This window comes from Xyrauchen texanus, chromosome 27, assembly GCF_025860055.1.
Source record: "Xyrauchen texanus isolate HMW12.3.18 chromosome 27, RBS_HiC_50CHRs, whole genome shotgun sequence".
NCBI classification, from domain to species: Eukaryota; Metazoa; Chordata; class Actinopteri; order Cypriniformes; family Catostomidae; genus Xyrauchen; species Xyrauchen texanus.
In genome coordinates this window covers 24859111-24882782 of record NC_068302.1, presented here as the reverse complement: position 1 = coordinate 24882782, position 23672 = coordinate 24859111, and the positions used below count along the sequence as shown (strand labels likewise).

General features: G+C 39.7%; 2 protein-coding genes across 2 annotated transcripts; both read left to right on the top strand.

Moving 5' to 3' along the window:
- Positions 1-5077: 5077 nt before the first annotated feature.
- On the top strand, positions 5078-10418 carry LOC127620669 (synaptoporin-like; the record flags this gene model as incomplete). Its single annotated transcript, XM_052093868.1, has 3 exons — positions 5078-5155; positions 7003-7197; positions 9666-10418. Coding segments are annotated over 3 exons (450 nt in total), but the record flags the coding sequence as incomplete, so codon positions are not given.
- A 336-nt stretch (positions 10419-10754) lies between these two features.
- LOC127621517 (ataxin-7-like protein 2) lies at positions 10755-23669 on the top strand. Its single transcript, XM_052095164.1, has 10 exons — positions 10755-10889; positions 11809-11877; positions 12296-12605; positions 13763-13968; positions 15219-15301; positions 15424-15635; positions 16665-16836; positions 17255-17376; positions 18605-19208; positions 22399-23669. Exons 1-10 carry the CDS (start codon positions 10763-10765, stop codon positions 22414-22416), a joined length of 1923 nt encoding a protein of 640 aa, XP_051951124.1. The 5' UTR covers positions 10755-10762; the 3' UTR covers positions 22417-23669.
- The last annotated feature ends 3 nt before the right edge of the window (positions 23670-23672 follow it).

Genomic DNA, 23672 nt, shown 5'->3' with positions numbered 1-23672 from the left:
TCGCTCATAGAGGGAGGAACAGTTTCTATAGCGCCCTTCTCTATTAGTTTGTCGGTGCGTAGAACATGTGACACTTCTCTCCTCACTTTCGTCTCGACCACCGCTGAAAAGCGGGGTGGTCTGCGAGCGAATTGAAGCGAGTAACCGTGTTTTATTATGTTCAAAACCCATTTCGGCATGTCGGGGATTTTTTCCCAGGCTTTTGCTCGCACAGATATGGGCTGAATGCTGGCTGGGGGCGTGTCGCAGTGACGTATGGGCCCCACCGGCAAATTGCCTTGTGCTAACACTGAGCTTACAGCTGTCAGAGGCGCGGGCGCGCGCTGAGCAGCCTTGTTGAGTGCCGAGTGCAGGGGTGCATGTGAGATTACAGGCACGCGCGCTATCTCCGAAATGCTCGCAGCATGAGACAGAGAAATGTTTGAAACTGTATTGACAGTGTTTACCGGTGGGGGTGCATACATTGTAATAGGCACGCGCGCCACTTTCATAAAGCTTCCCGCTCTTAGCGGGGAGTTTCTTGGCTCGCGTGTCGCATCTGTGATGCTTGCGGCATGAGACAGAGAACTGTTTGAAACTGTATGGGCAGTGCTTATGGGTGGGGATGCATATACCATAGTAGGCACGCGCGCCACTTTCATAAAGCCTCCCGCTCGCGGCGGGGGGTTTTTGGCTATGCATACAGTGTTTGTGTGTAGGGGTGCATGCAGGACAGCAGGCACGCGCGCTACCTTTATAGTATTTCCCACTTTTACTGGGGAAGTGTTTATAACTGTGGGAACAGTGCTTGCGTGTAGTGGTGCATACATGACAATAGGCACACGATCTACATATATGGTGCGTCCAGCTGGAGCTGGGGAAGTATTCGGCACTGTTTGGACAGTATTGATACGTGGGAATGCGCACTTTAGTGTGGACAAGTGACCCCTTAGTGACACAGGCAGAAAATGACTCTTTTTGTGATTTCTGTGTGTTGCCGTTAAAACGGCGTTTGATTGCAGGTGAGCGAGTTCTGTGACTGGCCCATTGACTGCTGTACAGACATTTCCAGCCGCCTGTAAGGGGACTGGGTAATGTTTCACACATTTTAGAGAGAGTGGTCCGGCTTTTGCGAGACACGTACTCTCTCTTTTTCTTCCTATTGCTAGGAAGACTTACGAGGCTCCGGGTTCAGCACGATCTTGGGCCGAGGACCCCGTTGCTCAGGTGGCTTCCTTCGGTTAGCGGAATGCGAGCGGCGTCGAGCGTCCGTTTCAGGTCTGCTCTTTGGCTGGGAGACGGGAGGCGCCGCCCTGGCTCGCTGCTGCTGCTGAGGCGGTCTCTGGCGGCTCTGAGACGAGCTGGAGCACTTGGGCAGGAAGTGACGCATAGCCTGCGAATCCTTCCGAGCTTCAGTGAAGCGTTCAGCAAACTCTTTTACCGCCGGTCCGAACAGGCCGCTTGGAGCGATAGGCGCGTCAAGAAATGGTGCCTTATGCGCGTCCTTCATCTCTGTTAGCATCAGCCACAGATGGTGCTCAAGGACAGTCAGGTAAGCCATGGCCCGGCCGATGGATTGGGCGGTGGCCTTTGTGGCTCGCAGGGCTACGTCAGTGGCGCTGCGCAGGTCCTTGAAAGCCTCAGGTTCAGGTCCCGACTCGTCCATGGTGCGGAGAAGTTTGGCCTGATAAACTTGTAGAACAGCCATGGAATGAAACGCTGATGCAGCTTGGCCGGCGGCGGCGTATGTGCGGCCGGTGAGAGCTGAGGTAGATCGGCAGGGCTTCGAGGGATGAGAAGCTTTGGCTTTCCATCCAGCGGTGGAGGGTGGGCACAGATGGTTGGCCACAGCCTCCTCGAGGGGCGGGGTTCCCTCGTAGCCTCTTTCTCTCGCGCCGTCCACCGAGGAGAGCGAGGAAGAGAAAGAAGGCTTCAGGCGAGCAGAGTGCGGGGCTTTCCACGACTTTGTGAGTTCGTCGTGAACTTCGGGGAAGAAAGGGGAGGGTCTCTGTCGAGGGGCCTGCCGGCGCCCCTGCAGGAACCACTCGTCCAGCCGGCTGTGGGCGGGTTCTTCCGGAGAAGACCAGTCGAGCCCGAGGTCTTCCACGACTTTGGACAGGATGCGGACGATCTCAGAGTAAATGCTGGTGCCCGTGCTCGTGTCCGCTAATGTCGACGGCGCGGGGTCGAAGGCCGAGCTCGGCCAGTCGTCGGATGCAGCGTCAATAGAAAGGCTGTCATCCTTTTCACCGTCGTCCCCTGACGCGCCGAACGAGACGAGACCCACCGCTCTGTTGGAGGGGTGCTGGTCCGCCTGCATGAAATGGACTGGCGGCGGGGAGATCTTGGGTAGTGGTGAAGCACGCGGGGACTGGCCCGGCATGACGTCACTGAATTCCGCGTGCTCTGGCAGCCTCTGTGAGCGGCGCTTTTTCTTGCGTGGCTCGAACGGAGGAGACGGCAGCACGGTGGAAGCAGGCTCGTTTGCGGTGAAGGGGGCAAAGCGAGCGCGCAGCTCGGCGAGGCCCAGGGAGTCACATTCGGGGCATCCGCCCTGAATGAGAGCAGCTTCTGCGTGGTCAGGTCCCAGGCAGCGAGTGCAGATAACGTGACAGTCCCCGTCAGGAAGAGGGCCTCTGCACGAGGTGCAGGTTAAAGGCATTTGGAACAACGCCTCGAAAATTGCTCTTTTATTTAAATCAAAAGCGTCGCAGAGGCGAACACTTGTAAGTAAAAAAGGATATCAGTGATGCGCGCCGGATGGCGTAGCAGAAGGCTTCGAAGGCGGCGGCGTCCTCTTAGCAGTCCTGCTGTAGGCTTGTCAATGGCGGGCGAAAAGACTCCAACAATCCGGAGGATCCAGCGAAGAGAAGGTCTTCGCTTCAGTCGATTGAACCTAAAGAACTCTCATGACGGGTCGCCTAATATATAGCATTAGCCACGCTAATCTTGGCGGGCTCTGAGCGCACGCTCATTGGTCGCGCGTTCAGAGTCGCCCCGTCATTGGTTCGGGCAAGTTGCCGCAGCACAGCCAATGACCGAGATGCCTCGCTCATTGCTGTAAGCTACTTACGCAATAGGAGAGACATCTCGAGAGGGAACCATGTTGTTTCTTCATCAAACAGCAATGTCAAATGTATATCAAGTGTAATCACTGAAACAACAGCGCCACTTTGAGTAAGAATGAACCTGTATATTTACGTGTACACCCATATCAAATGGATTACTGATAATTCACCATTATTGATCATTCATTGTTGCACAGGGATTCATTGTCGAACAGGGGTTAAAAGGTGATTCTGTACAGGGAATGAAGGAACAAACAGGGTTTAAATACACAAGGACAAGGGTAACAAGGCCAATCAACAAACATAACTCTGAAACAGGATAACGAGATAATTAACTAAAACCAATGACAAACAAGAACTGAATCAAGGTAATCAACCAATGAACCAATAAAACCCAGATACAAAACATGGAGGGAAAACAGGATGTGACAAAACTAGGAACTGAACAGGAATTTTCAAAATAAAAGTACACAAAAGAACAAAGGACAACAATGAACATGACAGATTCTCATGAGTGCCTTGTAATTTCAGTCTGCCGTCATGCTTATTCTAGATCTGCACTGTTGACTGAGAGCGACAGGCTTCCCTTTGATGCTCATCCTATTTATTCTATCAGCAGATAATATTTGCAAATAAACAGAGTATGGAAGTCTTTCTTTATGAAAGATTTTCTTAAACCATTAATTCTACATGTCAAACAATGTGACTGTGATAATATCTTTGCAATACATAAAGAAAATTCTGCATGGCTGGAAAAACCTGTCAAACAAGTATAGATGTGGTGACCTGAATTCTTTTGTAGTGTATAATGTCTGTGCAGCTAGAGGTAGGCCTACTTTGTCAAAGTCGGGGTGAAATAAAAAATTACTTTATTTAAACACCAAGTGGATCTGATAAGAAACACCCAGTGACAGACTATTTTTTCAACATGAGCTGAATTTTAGATCCCCTGAGACCCTTTTCTTTCAACATCTTGTATGTATGTGTTTGATTATTACATTTAAGAGACTAAATTCAGTTATATTAAAGGAGGAAAATGTATAGGCTACTAGCCCTATAGGCTGTTAATCAACATAAACAATTAAACGGTTTCCCTGTTACTGTCACTGTGTTTTCAGTCAACATGATAAAGTTATTTTAATTTGCACTACTATTTTCTCATAATGGAACACAACCACTTGGCTAAAAGTTAATAAAAATAAACGGCAATATACCATCTATGGCACAGAGCTTACTCTCAGCAGAAATACATAGTGATGATGGTGTCCTCTTGTCATTGTGCATAATTTTATGCTGAATTCGTTCAATACATTTTTGGACACATATTTAGTTAAATATTTGCATTCAAGTCTTTTAAAGTCATTAGATGATTTATGTTATATATATATATATATATATATATATATATATATATATATATATATATATATATATATATATATATATAACCAGGAAAGTATCGCGAGAGTCACATTTACTGTTTCTATGGTTAGAGTTGCCGTAGTCATAGGTCTGTGTAAGAGAGACAAGCGGTAGCGTTAATATTAGCGTTAGGTGATAGATTTCTACGGGACTCCAAAATATACACAATGAACCAAGTGAATGAATGCCGTATGGGACTCTCGCGAGACTTTCCCCAGCCCGATCGTTACCACGATACCCAATCTATCTGGATGAGAATACCACGTCACAAGTAGCTAACATGTTCACAAACATGTCTAAACTAAGCAGAAAAAGAACTAGGAAAATAACTTTGACAAGTTTTGGAAATTTCTCTAGGCTCTACTCAAGGAAATCTTTCGGAATAATTTTCATTTTTTTCTGCAATAATCACAAAGTTATCCACTGTATAGACTTTTATTCACATCAGCCAAATGGAAAATGTAGTTCAGATACGATAAAATCTAAACTGCTACCACAGAACGCATCTTGTTTAAACATACTTCCGGCTGTCTGTCTGTTTACTGCTCTCTTTTCCTTTTCCTTTTTCAGTTGTAACGGGTGCTTGATTGGTCTTGGCCGGTGCTTTATTTGCAGAACATGATGGGTTCCAACTAGATCTCGGCCCTTTGAAAGAACCACTGGGATTTATACGTGTGCTGGAATGGGTAAGTGCTCTTCAACGAACATATATATTCTTTGTGCCCTTCAGTGTATGCACATCACGCTAATATTGCTGCTTTCCTTTTTAAAGATGTGGTCACAAGATGCATTAGACTGCATATGTTCAACAGTCAGAACATCCTTTCCATAACTGGAGTCAGAGAATGCCATTCTTTAAAAACGTTTAGCTTAAAAGAAAATCTATTTTAAAAAAAAATTTTTATATATTATTTTTAAACACCCTATTAGCATAACATAAATAGCCTATATATAAATAAATGAAAATGTGCAACATTCTTTTGAATGTCCATGTACTAAAATAAAATATTTGATGCCATGAGTGTACCTTAATTTACTATTACTATTATTTTGAATGGCTGGAAAATGAAGCAATGCGATAACAATTTTACCTGGTCGCAAAAAGTACCGTTAATTTACCTGATGAACTTTCACCTTTTATGCTTCGCAGTGCTAATGTGTGCTTCTAAATCACTTGCACCTTTATAAGCAACTGACACATAAGTGCAGCTTTACATGTTATATACATTCTGCTTCTCACGGATCTCGACCTGGACGAAAGCATGGGATGTTTTGTGTGCAAATCTTCTGTAAATTTGCACTTTCGTTTGGGCATTGTGTACACTCAGCTGTCATTTGCCGCAACTGTTCACGCGACCGCGGAGAGATTGACAGGCAGGAATTTGGCCAATAGTTACAAAGAGGGGTTAAAGCAATGCCAAAATTGCGCGCGCACACAATGAAGTATTAGACCAGATGCACATCATACTGCATCTAAAGCCGAATCCCGGACCTTTTCGCACATTTAGAAGTCCGTATTTTCACCCTAGTGTTGTGTCTCTTTATGTGATGCAACTTTTATATGAAGCGATATTTGTGCAGTGTACTGCATATACAAAATCAAGCTGAAGTGTCTGTAAACAAACATAGTACATTGTTCAGTTTTCCATGATTTATGTTATACAGAGGGCATATTCACCCTTTTAACTGATATTCTCTCCTCATTCGTTGATCTGATTGATGTATGTGTTTAAGGTTTAAACCTGTGGCCTCTTTGTGCACCTTATTCTAAAAGATGCTTCAGATATTACCGCATCACCGTCTTTGAGGCTTTAACAAACTCAGTTAAGCATTTATCCTTTTTATTTCTTTAACGATGCGGCATTATAAAGAAGAAGCTAAATGTAATTTACAAGAAAAGGTTTATGCTTTTGATGATGAATGTCCTCTAAACATGGCGTTTATGTTTTGTTTGATGTGTACTCCACTTATCTCACACTAATTTACATTAATTTATATGGCTTCAGTGTTTATTGTTTGAACATATTTATTCCACATTTTTCTGTTCAGTAACCACTGTCGTCTTCTTTCTCTTTCATGGCTGCAGATATTCACAATGTTTGTGTTTGCCTGTTTTCTTTGAATTGCAAATGTGATCCTTTTCATATAAATGGCTGAGGCTGACTCAGAAACTCAGACCTCTGGCCTTTAGTATATTAGCATGCATGGTATTACGCTAGATTTCAGAACTGTTCAGAGCTGTTTTCTGTGCCATTGCAAACTGCTGTGTGGGGGTGTCAACAGTTTCTTTCACAGATGATGAGTGTGTAAATGGTGTAAGTGGTGTGTTTTTCTGACAACAGCTGCAACTCTTAGCCCAAATAAAAATAAGTGAACTATGTGAAGAAATCAAGGAATTCCGGGGAATGCAAATTCTAGGAATAATTTTGTAAGATGTTATACAAAAAATGGCCTCAGAAACCAAAAGGTTTGTATTTGTTTGTTTGTTTTTGATTTCAGTATTAATAAGGGTTTCCATATGACTTTTCCATAGGATCTGCTGTTCACTGGGATCTTCACGTTTCTTTGGCTGGTGTCTTCATCTGCCTGGGGAAAAGGGCTTACTGATGTGAAATGGGCAACTAGTCCAAATACGCTTGTGTCCATAGTGGAAGTTTGTAAACAACCATCAACCAACAAGTGCACTGCTGGGCATCTCCCCCTTATGGGCCGCCTCAATTCCTCTGTGGTAAGAGAATAATAACATAATGCAAGATAAACACATGGTATCATACATCAGTGGTTAAATGGACTGGTTTATACTATTGTCATACATTTTTCCTACTATTTGACCTTTGTCAATATTTTATGTATGCTTGCAGTTAAAGGAATAGTTCAAAAAATGAAAATTCTCTCATAATTTACACACACTCATGCCATCCCAGATGTGTATAACTTACTTTCTTCTGCAGAACACAAACAAAGGTTTAGAAGAATATCTCAGCTCTGTAGGTTCATACAATGCAAGTGAATGTTGACCAACATTTTTAAGCTCCAAAAAGCACATAAAGGTAGCATAAATGAAATCCATAAGACTCCATTGGTTTAATCCATGTCTTCTGAAAAGGTCCAATCAATCTTGGAAGAGAACAGACCAAAATATAAATCTCTTTTCATTGTAAGTGTTGACCTCAGCAGTCTCCTTGGTCTTGATCTTGATTTCAATTTCAATTAAACTTCCTAGTACAGAAGCCCTGAACCTCAAGGTGAAATGTATGTGTCTTAGTGCCTTGACGTCCTAAAATAATATATATATTTCTCAGCCAAAAATCTTTTTTTGTTCTTCTCGCTCAGGCAATATATATATATATATATATATATATATATATATGTGTGTGTATATTTTATCTCTCTCTCTGAAAAACCTTTTTTTCTCTCTGGGTATTTGGTTTTCTCTCTTTCTCCCTGAATGTTTTTCTTCTTTGAAACTTTTTTTCCTCTTTAAGAGGTTTTTTTGCTAGCTAACAATTAGCATATGTTACCAAGTTGATGACAGACTGTCTGTGATTATTATCTGTTGATTTATAGTTCTAGTATAATACAATAACATGAATGTTTTGAAAATCTTAATCAAGTAAAAAAACATGTAAAAAACATTTCATTTATCCTCAGGTTTCATTTGGCAACATTTTTCAGATGTACATTTTATTTATTTATTTATTGCCAGAGAAAGCATTGTGTTGAAGGACATAGGCTCAGGAAGACAATAAGACACCTAAAAAAAATTATATTTTGTTTTTACCTTGCGGTTCATGTGTCAAGCACTAGGAAGTTTAATTGAGCTTGAAATCATGATCGTGCCTAGAAACTGCAATGGTAAGATGTACAGTGATAAAGAACTTATATTTTGATCTGTTCTCAACCAAAACTGATTTGATCAAACCTCTGGATTTCTTTTAGGCTGCCTTTATGTGATTTTGGAGCTTCAAAGGTCTGGTCACAATTCACTTGTATTGTATGGACCTACATCCGAAGTATTCTTCTGAATATCTTTGTGTTAAAATGAAGAAAGAAAGGTTCACACATCTGGGATTAGGATGGGTAAATGATGAGAGAATTTTCATTTGTTGACAAGTAGTAATATAAAGCACTAATTATCCACTATAAAAACCTGTTAGTCAAATATACAAACTTTAAACAATTATTTAAGCATTTTGGAAAATGTATAAACATTTATAGCAACATTTCTACAAATAGATTTAGACTTATGATTATAACATGTATAACATATGAAAACTGTCCTTGGGGAAACCTGTGCTCCTGAAATAATAGCACAAGCGGGGAAATCCCTAACACTATGCCAGGCTTATTTTAATGCATTCTTTTAGAAAAAATTGTTAGTGCATTGTAAATATCTTTCAGTATTATATTTTTCTCCTCATATTTTTGTACAGTGTAAGTGTAAATTATAATAATTTAATTGACATAATAATCTTCCTTTATCTTTGTTATCGTTGAGGAAATTAAAACAATTTCCTCATTACTTTCATTAATGAGTTTAAGATGGAATATGACCGTTTTCAAGTAACTATTATGAATTGCGCTGGAGCACCCTCAGCACCCCTACTTCCCGCAGCTATGGCAACAAGATTTAAACATTATAGTTGTTCACATGATTTTAGTCTGATAAAAATCTTATATCCAATATTACAATTTTGTTGTCATGATAATGAAACACCAGTAAACCCTATAAGCAGTTTTATCACTCTAAAATCATGTTAAACATGTATAATGTTTATGAATTGTTGGCTGTAGTTTTGAAATGGTGTGTATTTGAATGTTTATGGACTGGTCCCAATCATTTCCATTGTAAGTCCTTACGGTATGTGCAGTTGACATTCCGGTTTGACATTATTTTCTGTTATAATCAGCATTATGCTACAAATGCTGTTGCTTAAGATTCATTTGCACTGAACCCGTGACATTCCTTTTAAATGTTAAATTTTAACATGTAATATTTAAAAAAAATACCCAAAATACAGTAGTACTCTTAGGAAAAATAAAATCAAATGAATTCAAAACAAATCAGGTGAGGTTAATAATGCATGTGATGTTTATAAGTAAACATCAGTGCATCCATACTTTGCATGTGCCAACCAATTATTTATTTAATTTAGTTTTTGCTTGTTAAATTATGATTTTGTCTGTCTTTAATAGATATTTGGATTTCTCAACCTTATCATGTGGGGAGGAAACTGCTGGTTCATCTATAAGGAGACACCGTTCCACAGGTCGACCAATCAGCCAGAGGGCGCCAGACAGCAGGTCCCACATTCATCAAGCAGGTGTTTTTACAGTATTAAGGTGGTGCTACATAACACCCCACCCAACTGATCTTAGCCATCTACCAGATGTGACCTGTTTTATAAATGCCACAAAGGTCCTCTTCTATAATATCATTAGATATTTTAAAATATGTTCAAATTTCAGTTTGTATATTACACACTACAGCAAAGCTTTATATTTAGTGAAAATGCATTGTTACATTTTGAAGGTACATAGAGCACCTTAGCAAAAACCTGTTTGTATGAAATTGTGCCTTCTGATATATTGTCACTGTTGTTATTAAAATGAAACATTTCGTCTCTTTACTTCCACTGTTAAGTTTCTGATGTCATTCGAGTCTGGTTTATACTGGTTTTGTGATTGTTGTGATGTTCTCTTTTTGTGGAAATTGAAGTTGCACTGTACAGTATATGCCCATGCCGTTGTGTTTTCTCATTCCCATCACGGCCTTATAAGTTGTCATCTCAGTTTATATTTCTACTGTGCCTCTGAGTGATTAAATGTAATTTTATTAATTATTTGAACTGTGTGACTTATAACTCAAGTTACACTGCCAAATATGTTAACATGTCAAACCAGGCAAAAAAAAACAAAACTTTTTGTTGTATGTGTTTAACAAAAACTAGAGCCTTTTTAATAAAATGATTAAGAATTTAATGTTGTGTTATTATTGTGCATCAACTGAATTGATACCTTAGCAAGGAGAGATGACCAAATATATGGGCCCTAAACTGTTCAACAGGAGTCAAAACTATAATTCATCCATGGATACTGCAAAAATGCAATGTAAGTTGATTGTTTTCTGTATTTACAGACTGGTGATGCAACATCGGAGTTGAGTATTTCTTATATGGGTATTTTCAATGTTACGGACACGTGCCCGAGCGCGAAATTATAATCCGTCGTGAGCGCGAAATTATAATCCGTCGTGAGCGCGCAATATGACGTAGCAATGCGCTCTCGTCGTTATGGTGGCGGATCATGCACGCGCCAAAACCGTATTGGCTTCCCTAGATCGGCGGATTTCCACACTTGACTTTGATGGACAAAGCTGGACAACTTGGATCGACAAATCGGACGTATCCATACCAGAGGGTGAGTAAAATAACGTCGAACTTTCAACCGTTTGCTCTGTAATCGCGTCGCGCAAGCACAGGAAATGAATTTGTTTCAAAAGAGCAAACTCCGGCCGCCAAGACTCAAACAAAGGAGCCGCCGGGTCCTAACGCCGCCTGGGTTTCAACCCAACAAACTGAACTTTTGGACAAAATCTCCCAGGTCCGAGCATTCCTCTTTGACAACAGTCATACTCTTCCTAAAAATGAATTTGTAATATGCCGGAAGGGAAGCATTGGTTTGGTATGAATATGTCATCGTGTTAGTTTGAGGTTGTAATGGGTTTAAAGCCAGAGAGGATGCTGTTCCGTGTTCAAACATATGATCTGACACAGGCGGCGCGAGATGGGAAGAAGAACCTCGGGCCAGCGAACTATCATAATTAAAACCGTCCACACACTCCCGGTTTAATAATTGTTCCGCGGGATCAGCAGGTTGGGGTGTGAATATCTTATTATTTTCCATAAATGACAGTGTTACGAAATAGTAGACTGACGTTTCCTTTTGCATTAGCCAGGGGTGCCCTTGACTTCACTTGTGTTCCCTTTTACATTACAACTGTACACAAGCTGACAAACACTATATTACTCTTCCTGATAAAAATACATTCGTATATAAAAATGACATTTCTAGGTGTAACTAGTCAATTCTCAACCTGCAAAACGACTGATTCATAATAAAGGAAATTACCCACTTTAAAGGTATAGTTCACCCAAAAATGAATATTCCATAATTTACTTGCCCTCATGGCATCTCAGATGTGTGTGACTTTCTTCAGCTAAACGCACATTTTAGCTGAAGAAAGCCAATTTTAGCACACTGGATAAGAGATGTCCAAAGAAAGACATTCATCTTGATGTTAGCTTTGTTTCATTTCCTCTTTCACTGTTTCTTTTAGGGTGCTCTCTGGAAGAGTGCAGTAAAAATGTGAAGAACAGGATGGAAACTATGACTCTCCAGAAAGAGGGTGAGGAGAAGTGGCAATGAACATTTGGTTTGGTTTGGTTTGTGATCATCAAGTACCCCAGCTACACTCTTTTACAGCCATTTAAATTATCTGATTAAGCAGTGTTCCTGTAGCTCAACTGATGCTAGCAATGCCAATGTCAAGGTTGGATCCCCAACAAATGCATTGATTGTAAACATGTATATCTTTTAGCTAAAAGTGCCTGCCAAAAGCATAAATGTAATACAGGGACAATCCCTATGGCACCATTCTCAAAAGCACAATAGTGATATCCCATGACTTGTTCATTGAGGGACTCGAACTAGCTACTCTCCAATTATCAGTTGTATTATCCTGAAAGTTTACGAATGACATCATGAAATGCAAATAAGGTCTAGCAGATAAAAATAAAATGTAAAGCTATTTCCCCCCCTTACAGACATGTCTATATATGGTCACTGCCCAGCATATGATGACTTCTTCCTGGTGGTGTGCAGCCACTGTGGGCAGGTGGTAAAACCACAGGCTTTTGAAAAGCACTTTGAGCGACGACATGGGCCTTCGAGCAAACTATGCGGCACTCCGTCCAACTGCTCTCCTGACCAGCCCCAACAGGGAAGACCCCCCTCCCAGCATGGCAGCCTCAGTGAGGTCCAAGTCAGCAGGAGCCAGGGGCCTGGACCTCCAAAAGTTCCACTACTTCACTCTCCCCACCAGGGATGCTCCAAACCACTGCTTGAAGTACCAAGGTAAGAAAGAATGAGCCTTAGTTTTGGTCCTCAACTATAGTTATAAAGTTTTATAGTTATAACTTGAAACCTTCAGGCAATTGCAAGCAAAGCTCATGTACGAGAGCCAAATTTCTTCTTAGAATTATTTAGGGCCTGAAATGTAATGCACCTTTTTGGATTGTTTAGCTGAATTATATAGCTGAATATAGGCTCACTGCCCATACTATAGTTTTTCAGTGGGGCATCTGTAGATCAGGCTTATCTTTAACATTCCCTGGGTAGGGTTGCACCAGCTGTGTGTAAGGTCTCATGTATGTTGGGACATTAAGTTCACACTAAGGGCTTAGTAACTACTAGTTTGTTTGTAACTAAGTCAATGCTTTATTTGGTTACACCACCTGTTCTTAAGGCAAGACTTAACTAGTTGGTCGTATGCTCTTTTATGAAGTTATATAACGTTTACCTGTATTCATCCAATAAAAAGCCTTCATATTTGTACACAGAAGTGTTAAACAGCCGTGGACTTTAATTTGATCTTGTTACATTTGATGTTCAAACCTTGTCTGCACAAGTAACTGTCAGCTGTAATAAATTATATCCATATTAAAATACGATACGTAATAAAATAGATTTTATAAATAGTATATTTTCTCTGTGTAAATAATATATAGGAACTTTATCTAAAATAAATAAGGGGTGATAAATAAATTCTAAAAGCTGCAGATTCATTCCATCCATCAAAATAGACATTTATTCATTTTAATATCCTATATATATTTTTGAATTTCGGCACCGGGCGATGCATCCTGAAAACTGCATCATTGGAACAGTTTCATGCTGAAGAACCGCTTAAAAGTATGTTTTTTTTTTCTCTCATAAATGTAAATGTCAACATCATACTGTATGTCAAAATGATTGATGCCTGTCACGCATAACATGAGCTCATTAATCTCAAAAATCTGTTTTTATTCCATCCGTTACTCCTGGTCGGAGGCTTCCGTAAATATTTAGATTATAGGTAGGGTTACATCCTAGGGTGCAATGCTCAAATATTTAGTAGTGTGTAAATTGTGACTAAGTGCCCATTTAAACCACAACTTGTCTAAGTTGTAACTTACGTTTAGCTGGTGCCCCTGTTCACTCCAGTGACACGATAAATTATGTTCATGTTCCAGTCTTCAGCAGGTGGATACAGTTTCCCAAAGAACCCCTCCATCACCACATGTTTCCACTCCCAGTCCCAGAGACCTGCCCTGGAATCGTGGGAAAACCTCACCAAAAGCACCCCCACCAGCTGAAAAACCACTCCAGAAGAGTTTGGATTCCCACACTCCACTGCACGGACCAAGAAATTACAGCAGGACTTACAAGAAAGTCCTTAGTAAGTCCCTGACTCAACATGAAATACTGATGATTCTACTGGTTCTTGTATATATGAGTTGGTTAGTATCTCAGTTTATTACACAGCTCCCTGGAATACTTGATTCTTATTGCACCATTTTGTGGTAAAATATTTTTGTATAATGACTACTAATTGTAAAGGCCCCAATATACTTCATACAAAATCAAAGAGTGAAAAGGTGTGACATCGTTTAGAACAAAATCTGTCCACAAAGGTGTTTTTGTGTTTGTTTCCATGGTTCATAACATCTCGCCTGGCCGAACTTTTAGGAAAAAATTCTTACCGGCTGTTAAACAGCTTCTTGCCGACATTGGTCCACGCCATCGGCAGGTGTGACCTAGAGCTCCACCTACCTTGAGGCTGACAGCTAATTTTGTTTAGTCAGTCAAGATCAGTCAACAACAACGGATCGGCACGTAGAGTTATAAGCAGGCTGTTGCAAATTTACCTATACATTTTCCAAGACCATGTCATGGAAAAAAATTGTTTTTTTGGTTTAATTAGTCTTCAAAGAAATCAAATCTACTCAAATACTCTCAAGTGCCCATTCACTCATGTGCCATCTGCAGCAAAAGCCATTCACACATCTGCCCATAGTAAGATATGCCTCTCTTATTATCATTCTTTTGTCTGTATTTGCACATTAACACTCTTTTATACACCATTATTTGCAGTAGTATCAGTGTCATCATAAATTACAACAATCAGTGTGTAATCAGCACATATTATGGCAGAGTATAGCGTGTTAGCACATTCGCTTCATGAGTTCAGAATGTTAACAAGACAAATTCAATTGGTTTTAACTTCATATATTACTTTAAATTATCATCAAGTGGTTAAAACAGATTCTTTTACTGACCTCATGTGAATTATACTCATAGAATGAGGCATAACATCATTGATAACACATTTTAATGTCACATTAGTTAAGGTTTTACATGGGCGTCCTCTTATTTAAATGCTTCTCTAAATGCCTCCAGCGGTGTGGCAGGTGTCTGTATGTTCGTAAACTGTATACCGTTGTCCTGCTGTTTTGAAATTCTTTTAACCCAAGAATGAAGAAGAACTTCTCAAGAATTATATCGGGGCCTTAAAATTGACCATTGTCTAAGGAAACCGATTTGCTGCATAGCTAGGCTAGGTCCATGTCTCTCATATCACTGTACATTTTCCATTAATTATACATAATTGGGGTGATATTTATATTTTTGCCTGTGTCTTTGTTTCAGAGAAAGAATGCGATTTAGACAAGCATTGTGGGGTGATGGATTCTGAGAGAAAGAATGCGTGCACCCGACTGCTAACGTGTAATGTGAGTATAGAGTCAGTGAACAAAAATAAGTACAGCGATATACATATTTCAGCAATTTCAGGCACAAATTTTAACCTCCATTGATACAAACTGATATCCATTTGTTCTCTCCCTTGCCGCAGATTCATTCCATCCATCAGCGCCGGCAGGTTGTAGGGAGGAGTAAACCATTTGACCAGCTTGTAATGGAGCTGAAGATGAGCTCAAAGTCTCGAGAGCGCCCCCCTTTGCCCATAGAGGTTTATGATGGAGGCCCCTCCCAACCCACACACAGAGGGTCTCAAATTGGGCCTCTGCACCACACACACCAAATAACTAACTATTCTATTCTCAGGTAGGGCTCTGAAAGTACTGTTTAATTTAATTTGTTTAACTTGTTACTTTTTGTGTTATTAAGTATTCCAGTGAGTGGAACTCGTGATTTTAGGCATGTGCTCCAAAATTACTATTATTTATTTTGGAGTAAACTTTTTTTAATAAAAGAAAAAATTAATTTGTGCACCTTTTGAAAGGAATATTGTGGGTTGAATAGAATTTAAACCCAATCGACAGCATTTGTTTCATAACGTTGGTTACCAAAAAATCAAATTATTATTATTTTATTTTTTTTTCCCCCAATTTAAAATGCCCAATTTCCAATGCGTGCTAGGTCCTCGTTGTGGCGTAGTGACTCCCCTCAATCTCCCAAAAGGGTGGTGGACGATGAATCTCAGTTGCCTCCGTGTCTGAGACAGACAATCTGCGCATCTTATCACGTGGCTTGTTGTGCGCGTTACTGCGGAGACATAGCATGTGTAGAGGCTTCATGCTATTCTCTGCGACATCCATGCACAACTCACCACGCGCCCCACCGAGAGTGAGAACCACATTATAGTGACCACGAGGAGGTTACCCATGTGACTCTACCCTCCCAAGCAGAGTTGCTTAGGAGACCTGGCTGGAGTCACTCAGCTCGCCCTGGATTCAAACTTGTGTCTCCAGGTATGGTAGTCAGTGTTTTTACTCGCTGAGCTACCCAGCCCCCCCCCTTCAAAAAGTTTTATAACATTATTATAGTGTGATAAAATTGCTTAACATTTTCTGTCAATTTATATCCAATTTTACAACATCGTTGCCATGACAACATAATGCTGTACACCTTAAAACCTTAAAATAACAGCAAAAATAATAAATGTAGCTTTTTTATTTATCGTAGAAATCAACATTATACCACAAACGCTGTTAATTGAGTTTAACTTGTATCGAACCCGGAATATTCCTTTAAGGGTTATTGGATTGGGACAGTTGTCTGACAGTTGACATTATATGTGGATTCTCCCATCATAGTATTAGACAAGGTCTTTATCTGTATGTGTGTTTACAGGTCCATGAGCCCATCAGGCAGTGGTGTAGAAATGAACGAGGGAAAGATGCACTCTGAAAAGACGCAGGTGGAGTCTGTTTCAGCTTGTCTCTCCAGTGAGGAGAGTGGTGGGGAAAACCATGAGGAATTTGCTCATCTGCCTGCAAGCACTTGGCACCCTAAACCCCTGGGAGTGAGTACATTTTAAAATCGGTTTCTGTCATATAAATATAACTTATGTGAAAGTTGCGAAATCTCAAAATTTAGTCCATATTGGATGGTTGTACAATAGTATATAGTACACCATACTATAATTCTGCAGCCATTATTTACTCAATCTGTCTTTGATAAATGGGATGATAGGTGTTCGAAACAAATGTCACAAAACGTTAATTGAATGTTTCATTTGATTATATTGTATCTTACGTCTTACAACGTTTGGTTTATTACATGTGTTTTTTTCTTCAGTAGAATCTAATTGATCATGGATTTTAGACTTGTTTGTTTGTGTAATCAATTTAGTCTATTTTTCTTGGTATTCTTTTCAACCCATATTATTGCATTCTAATTAAATTAATCCATGTTTGTCCTTTCTTCCATGTTCTATCCAGTTTTGCACCTTCGGGGCACGTGTACTTGGCCGTAGTGTGTTAGCGTTTGACCAAAGGCTGCTCCACCTACGGTCAGCATTCAGTGACATGATGGAGCAGCACCACAGCACTTATCTGTGGAAGTAAGATGCTTCACAACATCAGACTGATGTTAAATGTATAGTATACCCAAAAATGAAAATTCTGTCATTTATTTACACTCATGTTGTTCCAAACCCATATGCCATTATTTCTGTAAAAAAAAGAAAAAAGAACAATGTTCATGCTGCTCTCTTCTATACATTGACTACGTTTACATGGACACCAGAGAGTGGCTCATTGGGAGATAGCAGTGTTCCAGTTTACATACACTGTATACACAGCATACTCTGTCAGTTTGCAGCTTTCTTCACAGGAACGTAATTTCTGCGACACTAGTGTAAATAACAAACATGGCATTAGAGGAAGAACTCACTATTTTATTCCCCATTGCTCTGCTTTATTTACAGATATTCCAGAGTTGTTGCTGTTTTTGTTTCCATAAATTTGCATCGCAACCTGCTGCCCAGTTAATCTGCAATAGTGGGGTTTTCCTGTTACGTTAAACTCTTTACAAGCACATATACACGAACGTGAGGGACAGTCGATATTTGACATTGGTGTCTATAAATGGGTATATTTTATAGTTTATTTTACTCCGAGAGATGTTGAATTCTTTCCTCTGTGTTGATTTGTTGTTGGGGTCCATCCTATGACATTTGTTATTTGGTCTGTTCACGCACATGTGAACGCCGCTTGCATGTTTACATGAACACATTAAGCCGTGTTCTCCTTGTGAAACCTGGGAGTGTTAAACTGATTTCTCTTAATCCCTTGAGCGGCTAAAGGAAATTGGGGTTCTCGATTACATGACGTTTCAGAATGTCGCTTTCTGCAATAAAAGTGCATATAAACATGATCAATGAAAGTGCTTGCAGACCAGGGAGTGTCAAATTCCTAAAAGGTCAAAAAAGAACCACAAAAGCATCTTGAAAGTAGTCTGTATGATGTGAAAGTTGTTATTCACTGAAAATCTTGTCTGTCAGCCGTAGTCACCATACATTTTTATTGGAAGAATAAAAGAGTAGCATGGATGTTCTGCTATAAGGCATTTGCTTTTCCACAGAAGTAAGTCATGTGTGTTTCAGAAGACATGAGGGAGAATAAACAATGACAAAATTTGAATTGTTGGGTAAACTATTCCTTCAAACTATTCCTCATAAAGCAACTTGCTTTAGAGTGGGTTACATTTCAAGCTATTGGTTGCTAAAAAATGCTTTTTCTTTTGCCTGTGAATTGTACCAAATTTGTACAACCATTCATTTTCTGCAGGAAAATCCCTCGGGCTTCAGAGCTATGCTCTCCTCAACCATCAGTCATTACAAAATCCTACAATTCCCATGATGCCACGCGCAGCTCAGTACCCACTCGCCGTGCCTCTTCTCTCAGGACTAGCACCTCAGGACAATCAGAGCTACCAACAAAAGCCCAGTCAACCTCAGGTCCTGGCCGGCCTAGTAATGCAGGGGGTCGACCCAGCAAGCAGGCCTTGCAGACCAGATTCAGGGAGCTTCAGGAGGGTCCCACGACCAGTAAGCGGCAGAAAACTCCACAAGATGACGAGGACTCACATGGACCAGGCAAGATGTCATACACCCCTCACCACAGGGATCGCCAGTCCTCCTTTGCTAGAACCACACTTCGTTCTCCACATGGACCATTTAATGGTGGACTAAGGGCTGTTGCATATGAACAAAAAGGGCATGGCAGGAAACGTAAGACCAGTGGTGCCTCATCTCCCAAGAACACTTCATGCGCCCCAAAACCGAACATCCTCTCCTCTTTCTCCCAAACCCACTCCAGTCCGGTGTCCTGGGGTGGGGATGGTAGACCAGGATCAACCCAAATTCTGCCAAAGAAACTGGGTGCACAGAAGGTATGTTCTTCACATGCCACATTATCTTTACTTTCTTATTTAAAGGATACCTATTATGCCCCTTTTTACAAGATGTAATATAAGTCTCAGGTGTCCCCAGAATGTGTCTGAATTTTCAGCTCAAAATACCCCACGGATAATATATTATACCATGTTAAAAATGCCTCTTTTTGGGTGGAATCAAAAACACGCTGTTTTCGTGTGCATCTCTTTAAATGCAAATGAGCTGCTGCTCCCTGCCCCCAACATAGCGCTGGTCTCTGTGAATACAATCAGAAACAATGGTAACTTTAACTGCATTAGCCGTGGAATCTTCTAACAAGCACATTCGGAAAGGCGATTTGCAAACATTCACATATATAAAGTGCGATACTTAAATCTTCAGGATATAAAGCTGGAACACGAACAGTTGCTACTGATCAATGCTTGAAAATCACGTTTTTTTTTTGAAAATCCTGCTTTATATTGATACTCATTCACAAAGCAGTCCAGTGTAAAATGATTTGCACAAACATACACAAATTTTTGTTTGTTTTGGGGCACATTTCCTTTGAATGCAAAACTTGTCCACTGCATCTTCAGTGGCTCTGATGCCGGAAGTACATGAAGACTCTTATGTTCACTTTTACAGCCAACAACAGAACGTTTATGATGCTTACGAAGCTGAGACATTCTTCACACTGTATGGCGAACTGTGTAGATCCCTCAGGGGAGGATCTATGATAATAGGGTGGAGTCCTTCACCAGTCGTGGGCGAGGCCTGCTCTAATGTGACGTTAAGGCAGGTGCACACTGTACGATTTTGGCCACGATTCTGCCGTCTGAGACAAATTTCGGAATCCTAAAAGATTTCTCTCGTCGCAGGGCAAAATCGACAATCTTACAACGTTCAGTGTGACATGTTCACAGACGGCCAATTAATAGCCTTGATGATCTGCGATGATCTTCAGCCTCCGACGAAGTACTGGCGATGTCTGAAATTTAGCATCGTAGCCGTACAGTGTGACTGCTATTACGTCGGCCAGATGAGATATTTCGCTCCCCTCTCGCACCCCTGAAAGAAACCTCCCCCGCGTTTGCACCATCGCAACATTTGTGCCCAGTTATCACTACTCAAGCACTTTCAATGTTTTTTCTTCTTTTCATTTTATATAAAATGTTTTAATAAATAAGCAGAAAATATTTGTAGAAAAGTGTAACACGTCAGCAATATGAAAGCATTATTCTCTGAATTAAATAGCTTACAAAATGAAAATAAATATATTATAGCATTTTATCATTATTTTTCTTTACATTTATCATGCATTTTCTTTACAACGTTACTATAATTACTATTTTACATTTAATAAATTTACTTTAAACATCTGTAAACGTCTTTAGTTAATATTCACACCACTCCGAATTTATTTATAAATAAATAAAATAGAAAGATTGAACAATTTATACTGGTAAGTGTTTATGGGATGTTTTAATCCAAATCAGCAAATACAGTTGGTTACAATGATAGAAATCTACGTCATATTTGTGCATCATCCATAGGGAATTTGCAAGCGTGATATATTATCAGCCTTTATGAATGTAATTTTTTTGTGTGGCCTATAAGTTACTAATCTAAAAGAGGAGAAAGACGTACTATAACCCACCTTTTTCGTTTCCACCATTGTGAACGGAGAAGTATGTAATTTTTCGTGCAACAAGTCTTTTTATTTCCGCAATTAATATTTGCTTGTGGAAGCTCATTGTTAGGCTACCTCCTGCACTCGTTCGTTCTCAACATCTGTAATTTTCTGTATTTTTATGGGTCTATTTGACAAAATCCATCTATCTTGTTAGCCTATGCTCGTGATGGAGTGGTATTGGAGCAATGGAAATGCTGATGTCCCGACTTTCAGAGAGAGAAAAAATATGCTCCTCCATGGTGGGCAAATTTCACAGTTTCGCTTCTATTCCGCAACACTCCCGTCACGTGAGTCACGTTCACTGATCGGAACGATTGGGACCACAGTCGGCTACGATGTCAAGTCAAGTCAAGTTTATTTATAAAGCACACTTAAAAACAACGAATGTTGTAACCAAAGTGCTGTACAATTTTTTACAAACATTAATAACAGAATTTAATAGAACTTATAAAATGTTAAAAAGAACAAATTAATAAAACATTATAAAACCTACACAGAAAACTATTAAAATTCTCAACCAACATTATAGGCTAAAGAGTACAAATGTGTCTTCAATTTAGATTTATATATCGGCAGTGTGGTGGAAGACCTAACAGTAAATGGGAGTGCATTCCACCATCTGGGGGCCGCAACTACAAACGCCCGATCGTGCAGTCTGACATAATGTCGCACAATGTGCCATGGCGATATCAATGCGTTCATATCGTACAGTCTGATAAGCAATAATTGTAAAGGACTATTATAAATCATACAGTGTACACCCGCTTTTAGAGCAGAAACTAAAACCATTCATTTTGACACCATGTTTTTGATTAACAGAAATATAAGAAAGAGTGGGTGCAATTTTAACATTGCAAGGTGGTTGTGTACACACACTGCCGACTCACATTTTGTGTACAAACACCATGTAAAAGTGAATTTTGCATAATAGGTCCCCGTTAAAGACCAAAGCTTAATTTGTTTTGAATAGTTTTGCATTGTGTTTAAAGGATAGTTCAACCAAAAATGAAAATGTCTGTCATGATTTACTTAGCCTCATGTCATTTCAAACAACATTCTGCTAAAGTTTTCCTTTTTCCTGTTTCATGAAAGAAAGTAATGAAAGAAAGTAATATATCAGCACTTGAATGACATCAGGGTCAAATAATAGAGTAAATAATGACTGAATTTTAATTTTTGAGTGAACCATTCCTTTAAATGTTGTGTTAATTTTGTCTTGAGTTTTAGGCTGAACAGTTCTACCAATGTGTAGGGGTCAAAAATCTCAGTTCGCTCCTGGTATACCTCCTGATAGGGAAAGGAAATTCTATGAAATTGTTGAAGAAATCTGGCAAACTTACTTTTAAACTCATCAAGGATAAACATAAACTGTGTTAGAGAGAATGTCAAGAATAGGAAGTCACAGATTGATAGTCTGTTAAGATGAGTCATCAAGGTTGTGTCTTAGCTCTCAGTGCTTTTCTGCATTTAGATGCTTATCCTGACCATCTGCTCTCCTTTATTCCACACAGCCAAAGCTTCTTCACTGAGGGAGTCTGCTTTAAACTTCTCCAGAAACACAAGTTGACTGCCATGTTATTTACTACAGACTTTATGAACAGGATGGTGGTAGTTTGAAGTTCACCGTAGGAGTGTGTATGTTATATACTGAATTTTTATGTAAGTGAATGTATATGTTGGATGACCTGCAATTGAGTATAAAATACCTCAAGATCTTCCGTATGCTGCTAAACTGACTGTCAGATAATGGACATTGAAATAAATATGCCAACATCTTTCTGTTGTCTTGATGTTAATGAATAGTGACGATGCTTCATCTCAACTCTAGATGGCACTAAACAACTAGGTACCTCAATGTTACACAAGGCTAAAGAAGGGAAGGCCTAGGAGCTTTTTTTGATAGCTTTATACTGTGCAAAGAGAAGTTAATTCTATCCCTCACAGCCTCTTTTTCATTCTCTATCTAAAATCAAAGAGGTCGCTGCTGTGAATAAGTCATTATAACTATAAAGATTCCTTTCTTTGGCTTTGTGTAACATTGATGTACCTAGTTGTTTAGTGCAATCTAGTGTTGAGATGAAGCATCATCACCATTCAATTTCAAATTAATTAGAATATTACCACAAAGTAATTTGGTCTCAACCCACACTTTGTTAAATCAAAGGAAAAATGCATGTACATTTATTGCACTTACAACAGAAGCCCATGGAGCACGTGTATTACGTTATTTTTTATCCCAAATATTATGGTAAAATAAAGGGGTAGCTTTAGGGTAAATTTTATACCCTAAAATGAAAATTGTGTAATTTACTCATCCTCATGATGTTTCAAACCTATATGAATTTCTTCTGTGGAAAACAAAATGAGATCTTGGGAAGAAAGACAGCCTCAGCAACCATTCACTTGTATTGTATAAATAAATACAATGAAAGTGAATGTTGACTGGGGCTAACATGCTGCCTAGCATCTCACTTTGTGTTCCAAGTAGTAAGTCATGCGGGTGTGGAAATGCATTAGTGTATGTAATGTAGATATGGAGGAGGGAGCCTCCACAGCCATAAAATGTACCCATTATATTTATAAAAATGGCTGATCTTGTATTTAATTGCATTGTTTAAGGATTCAAAATGTTATACTGAGGGTATGGAAGCTAATAGTTTCTAGATGAGGTTGTGGGTTTAAATCCATCTGGTTGTTCAGGATAAATAATGTCTGCTAAATGTGACCGCTTTTCAGTATGTTTATTTTGTATGATTATGGATACGCGGAAGCAAAAACAGTAAAT

Coding starts and splice junctions, on each gene's coding strand:
- LOC127621517 (XM_052095164.1), top strand. CDS start 10,763: ATGGTGGCGGATCATGCACGCGCCAAAACCGTATTGGCTTCCCTAGAT. Junction 11,878..12,295: donor TATGACTCTCCAGAAAGAGG/GTGAGGAGAAGT, acceptor CCCCCCTTACAG/ACATGTCTATATATGGTCAC. Junction 15,302..15,423: donor CCCGACTGCTAACGTGTAAT/GTGAGTATAGAG, acceptor CCCTTGCCGCAG/ATTCATTCCATCCATCAGCG.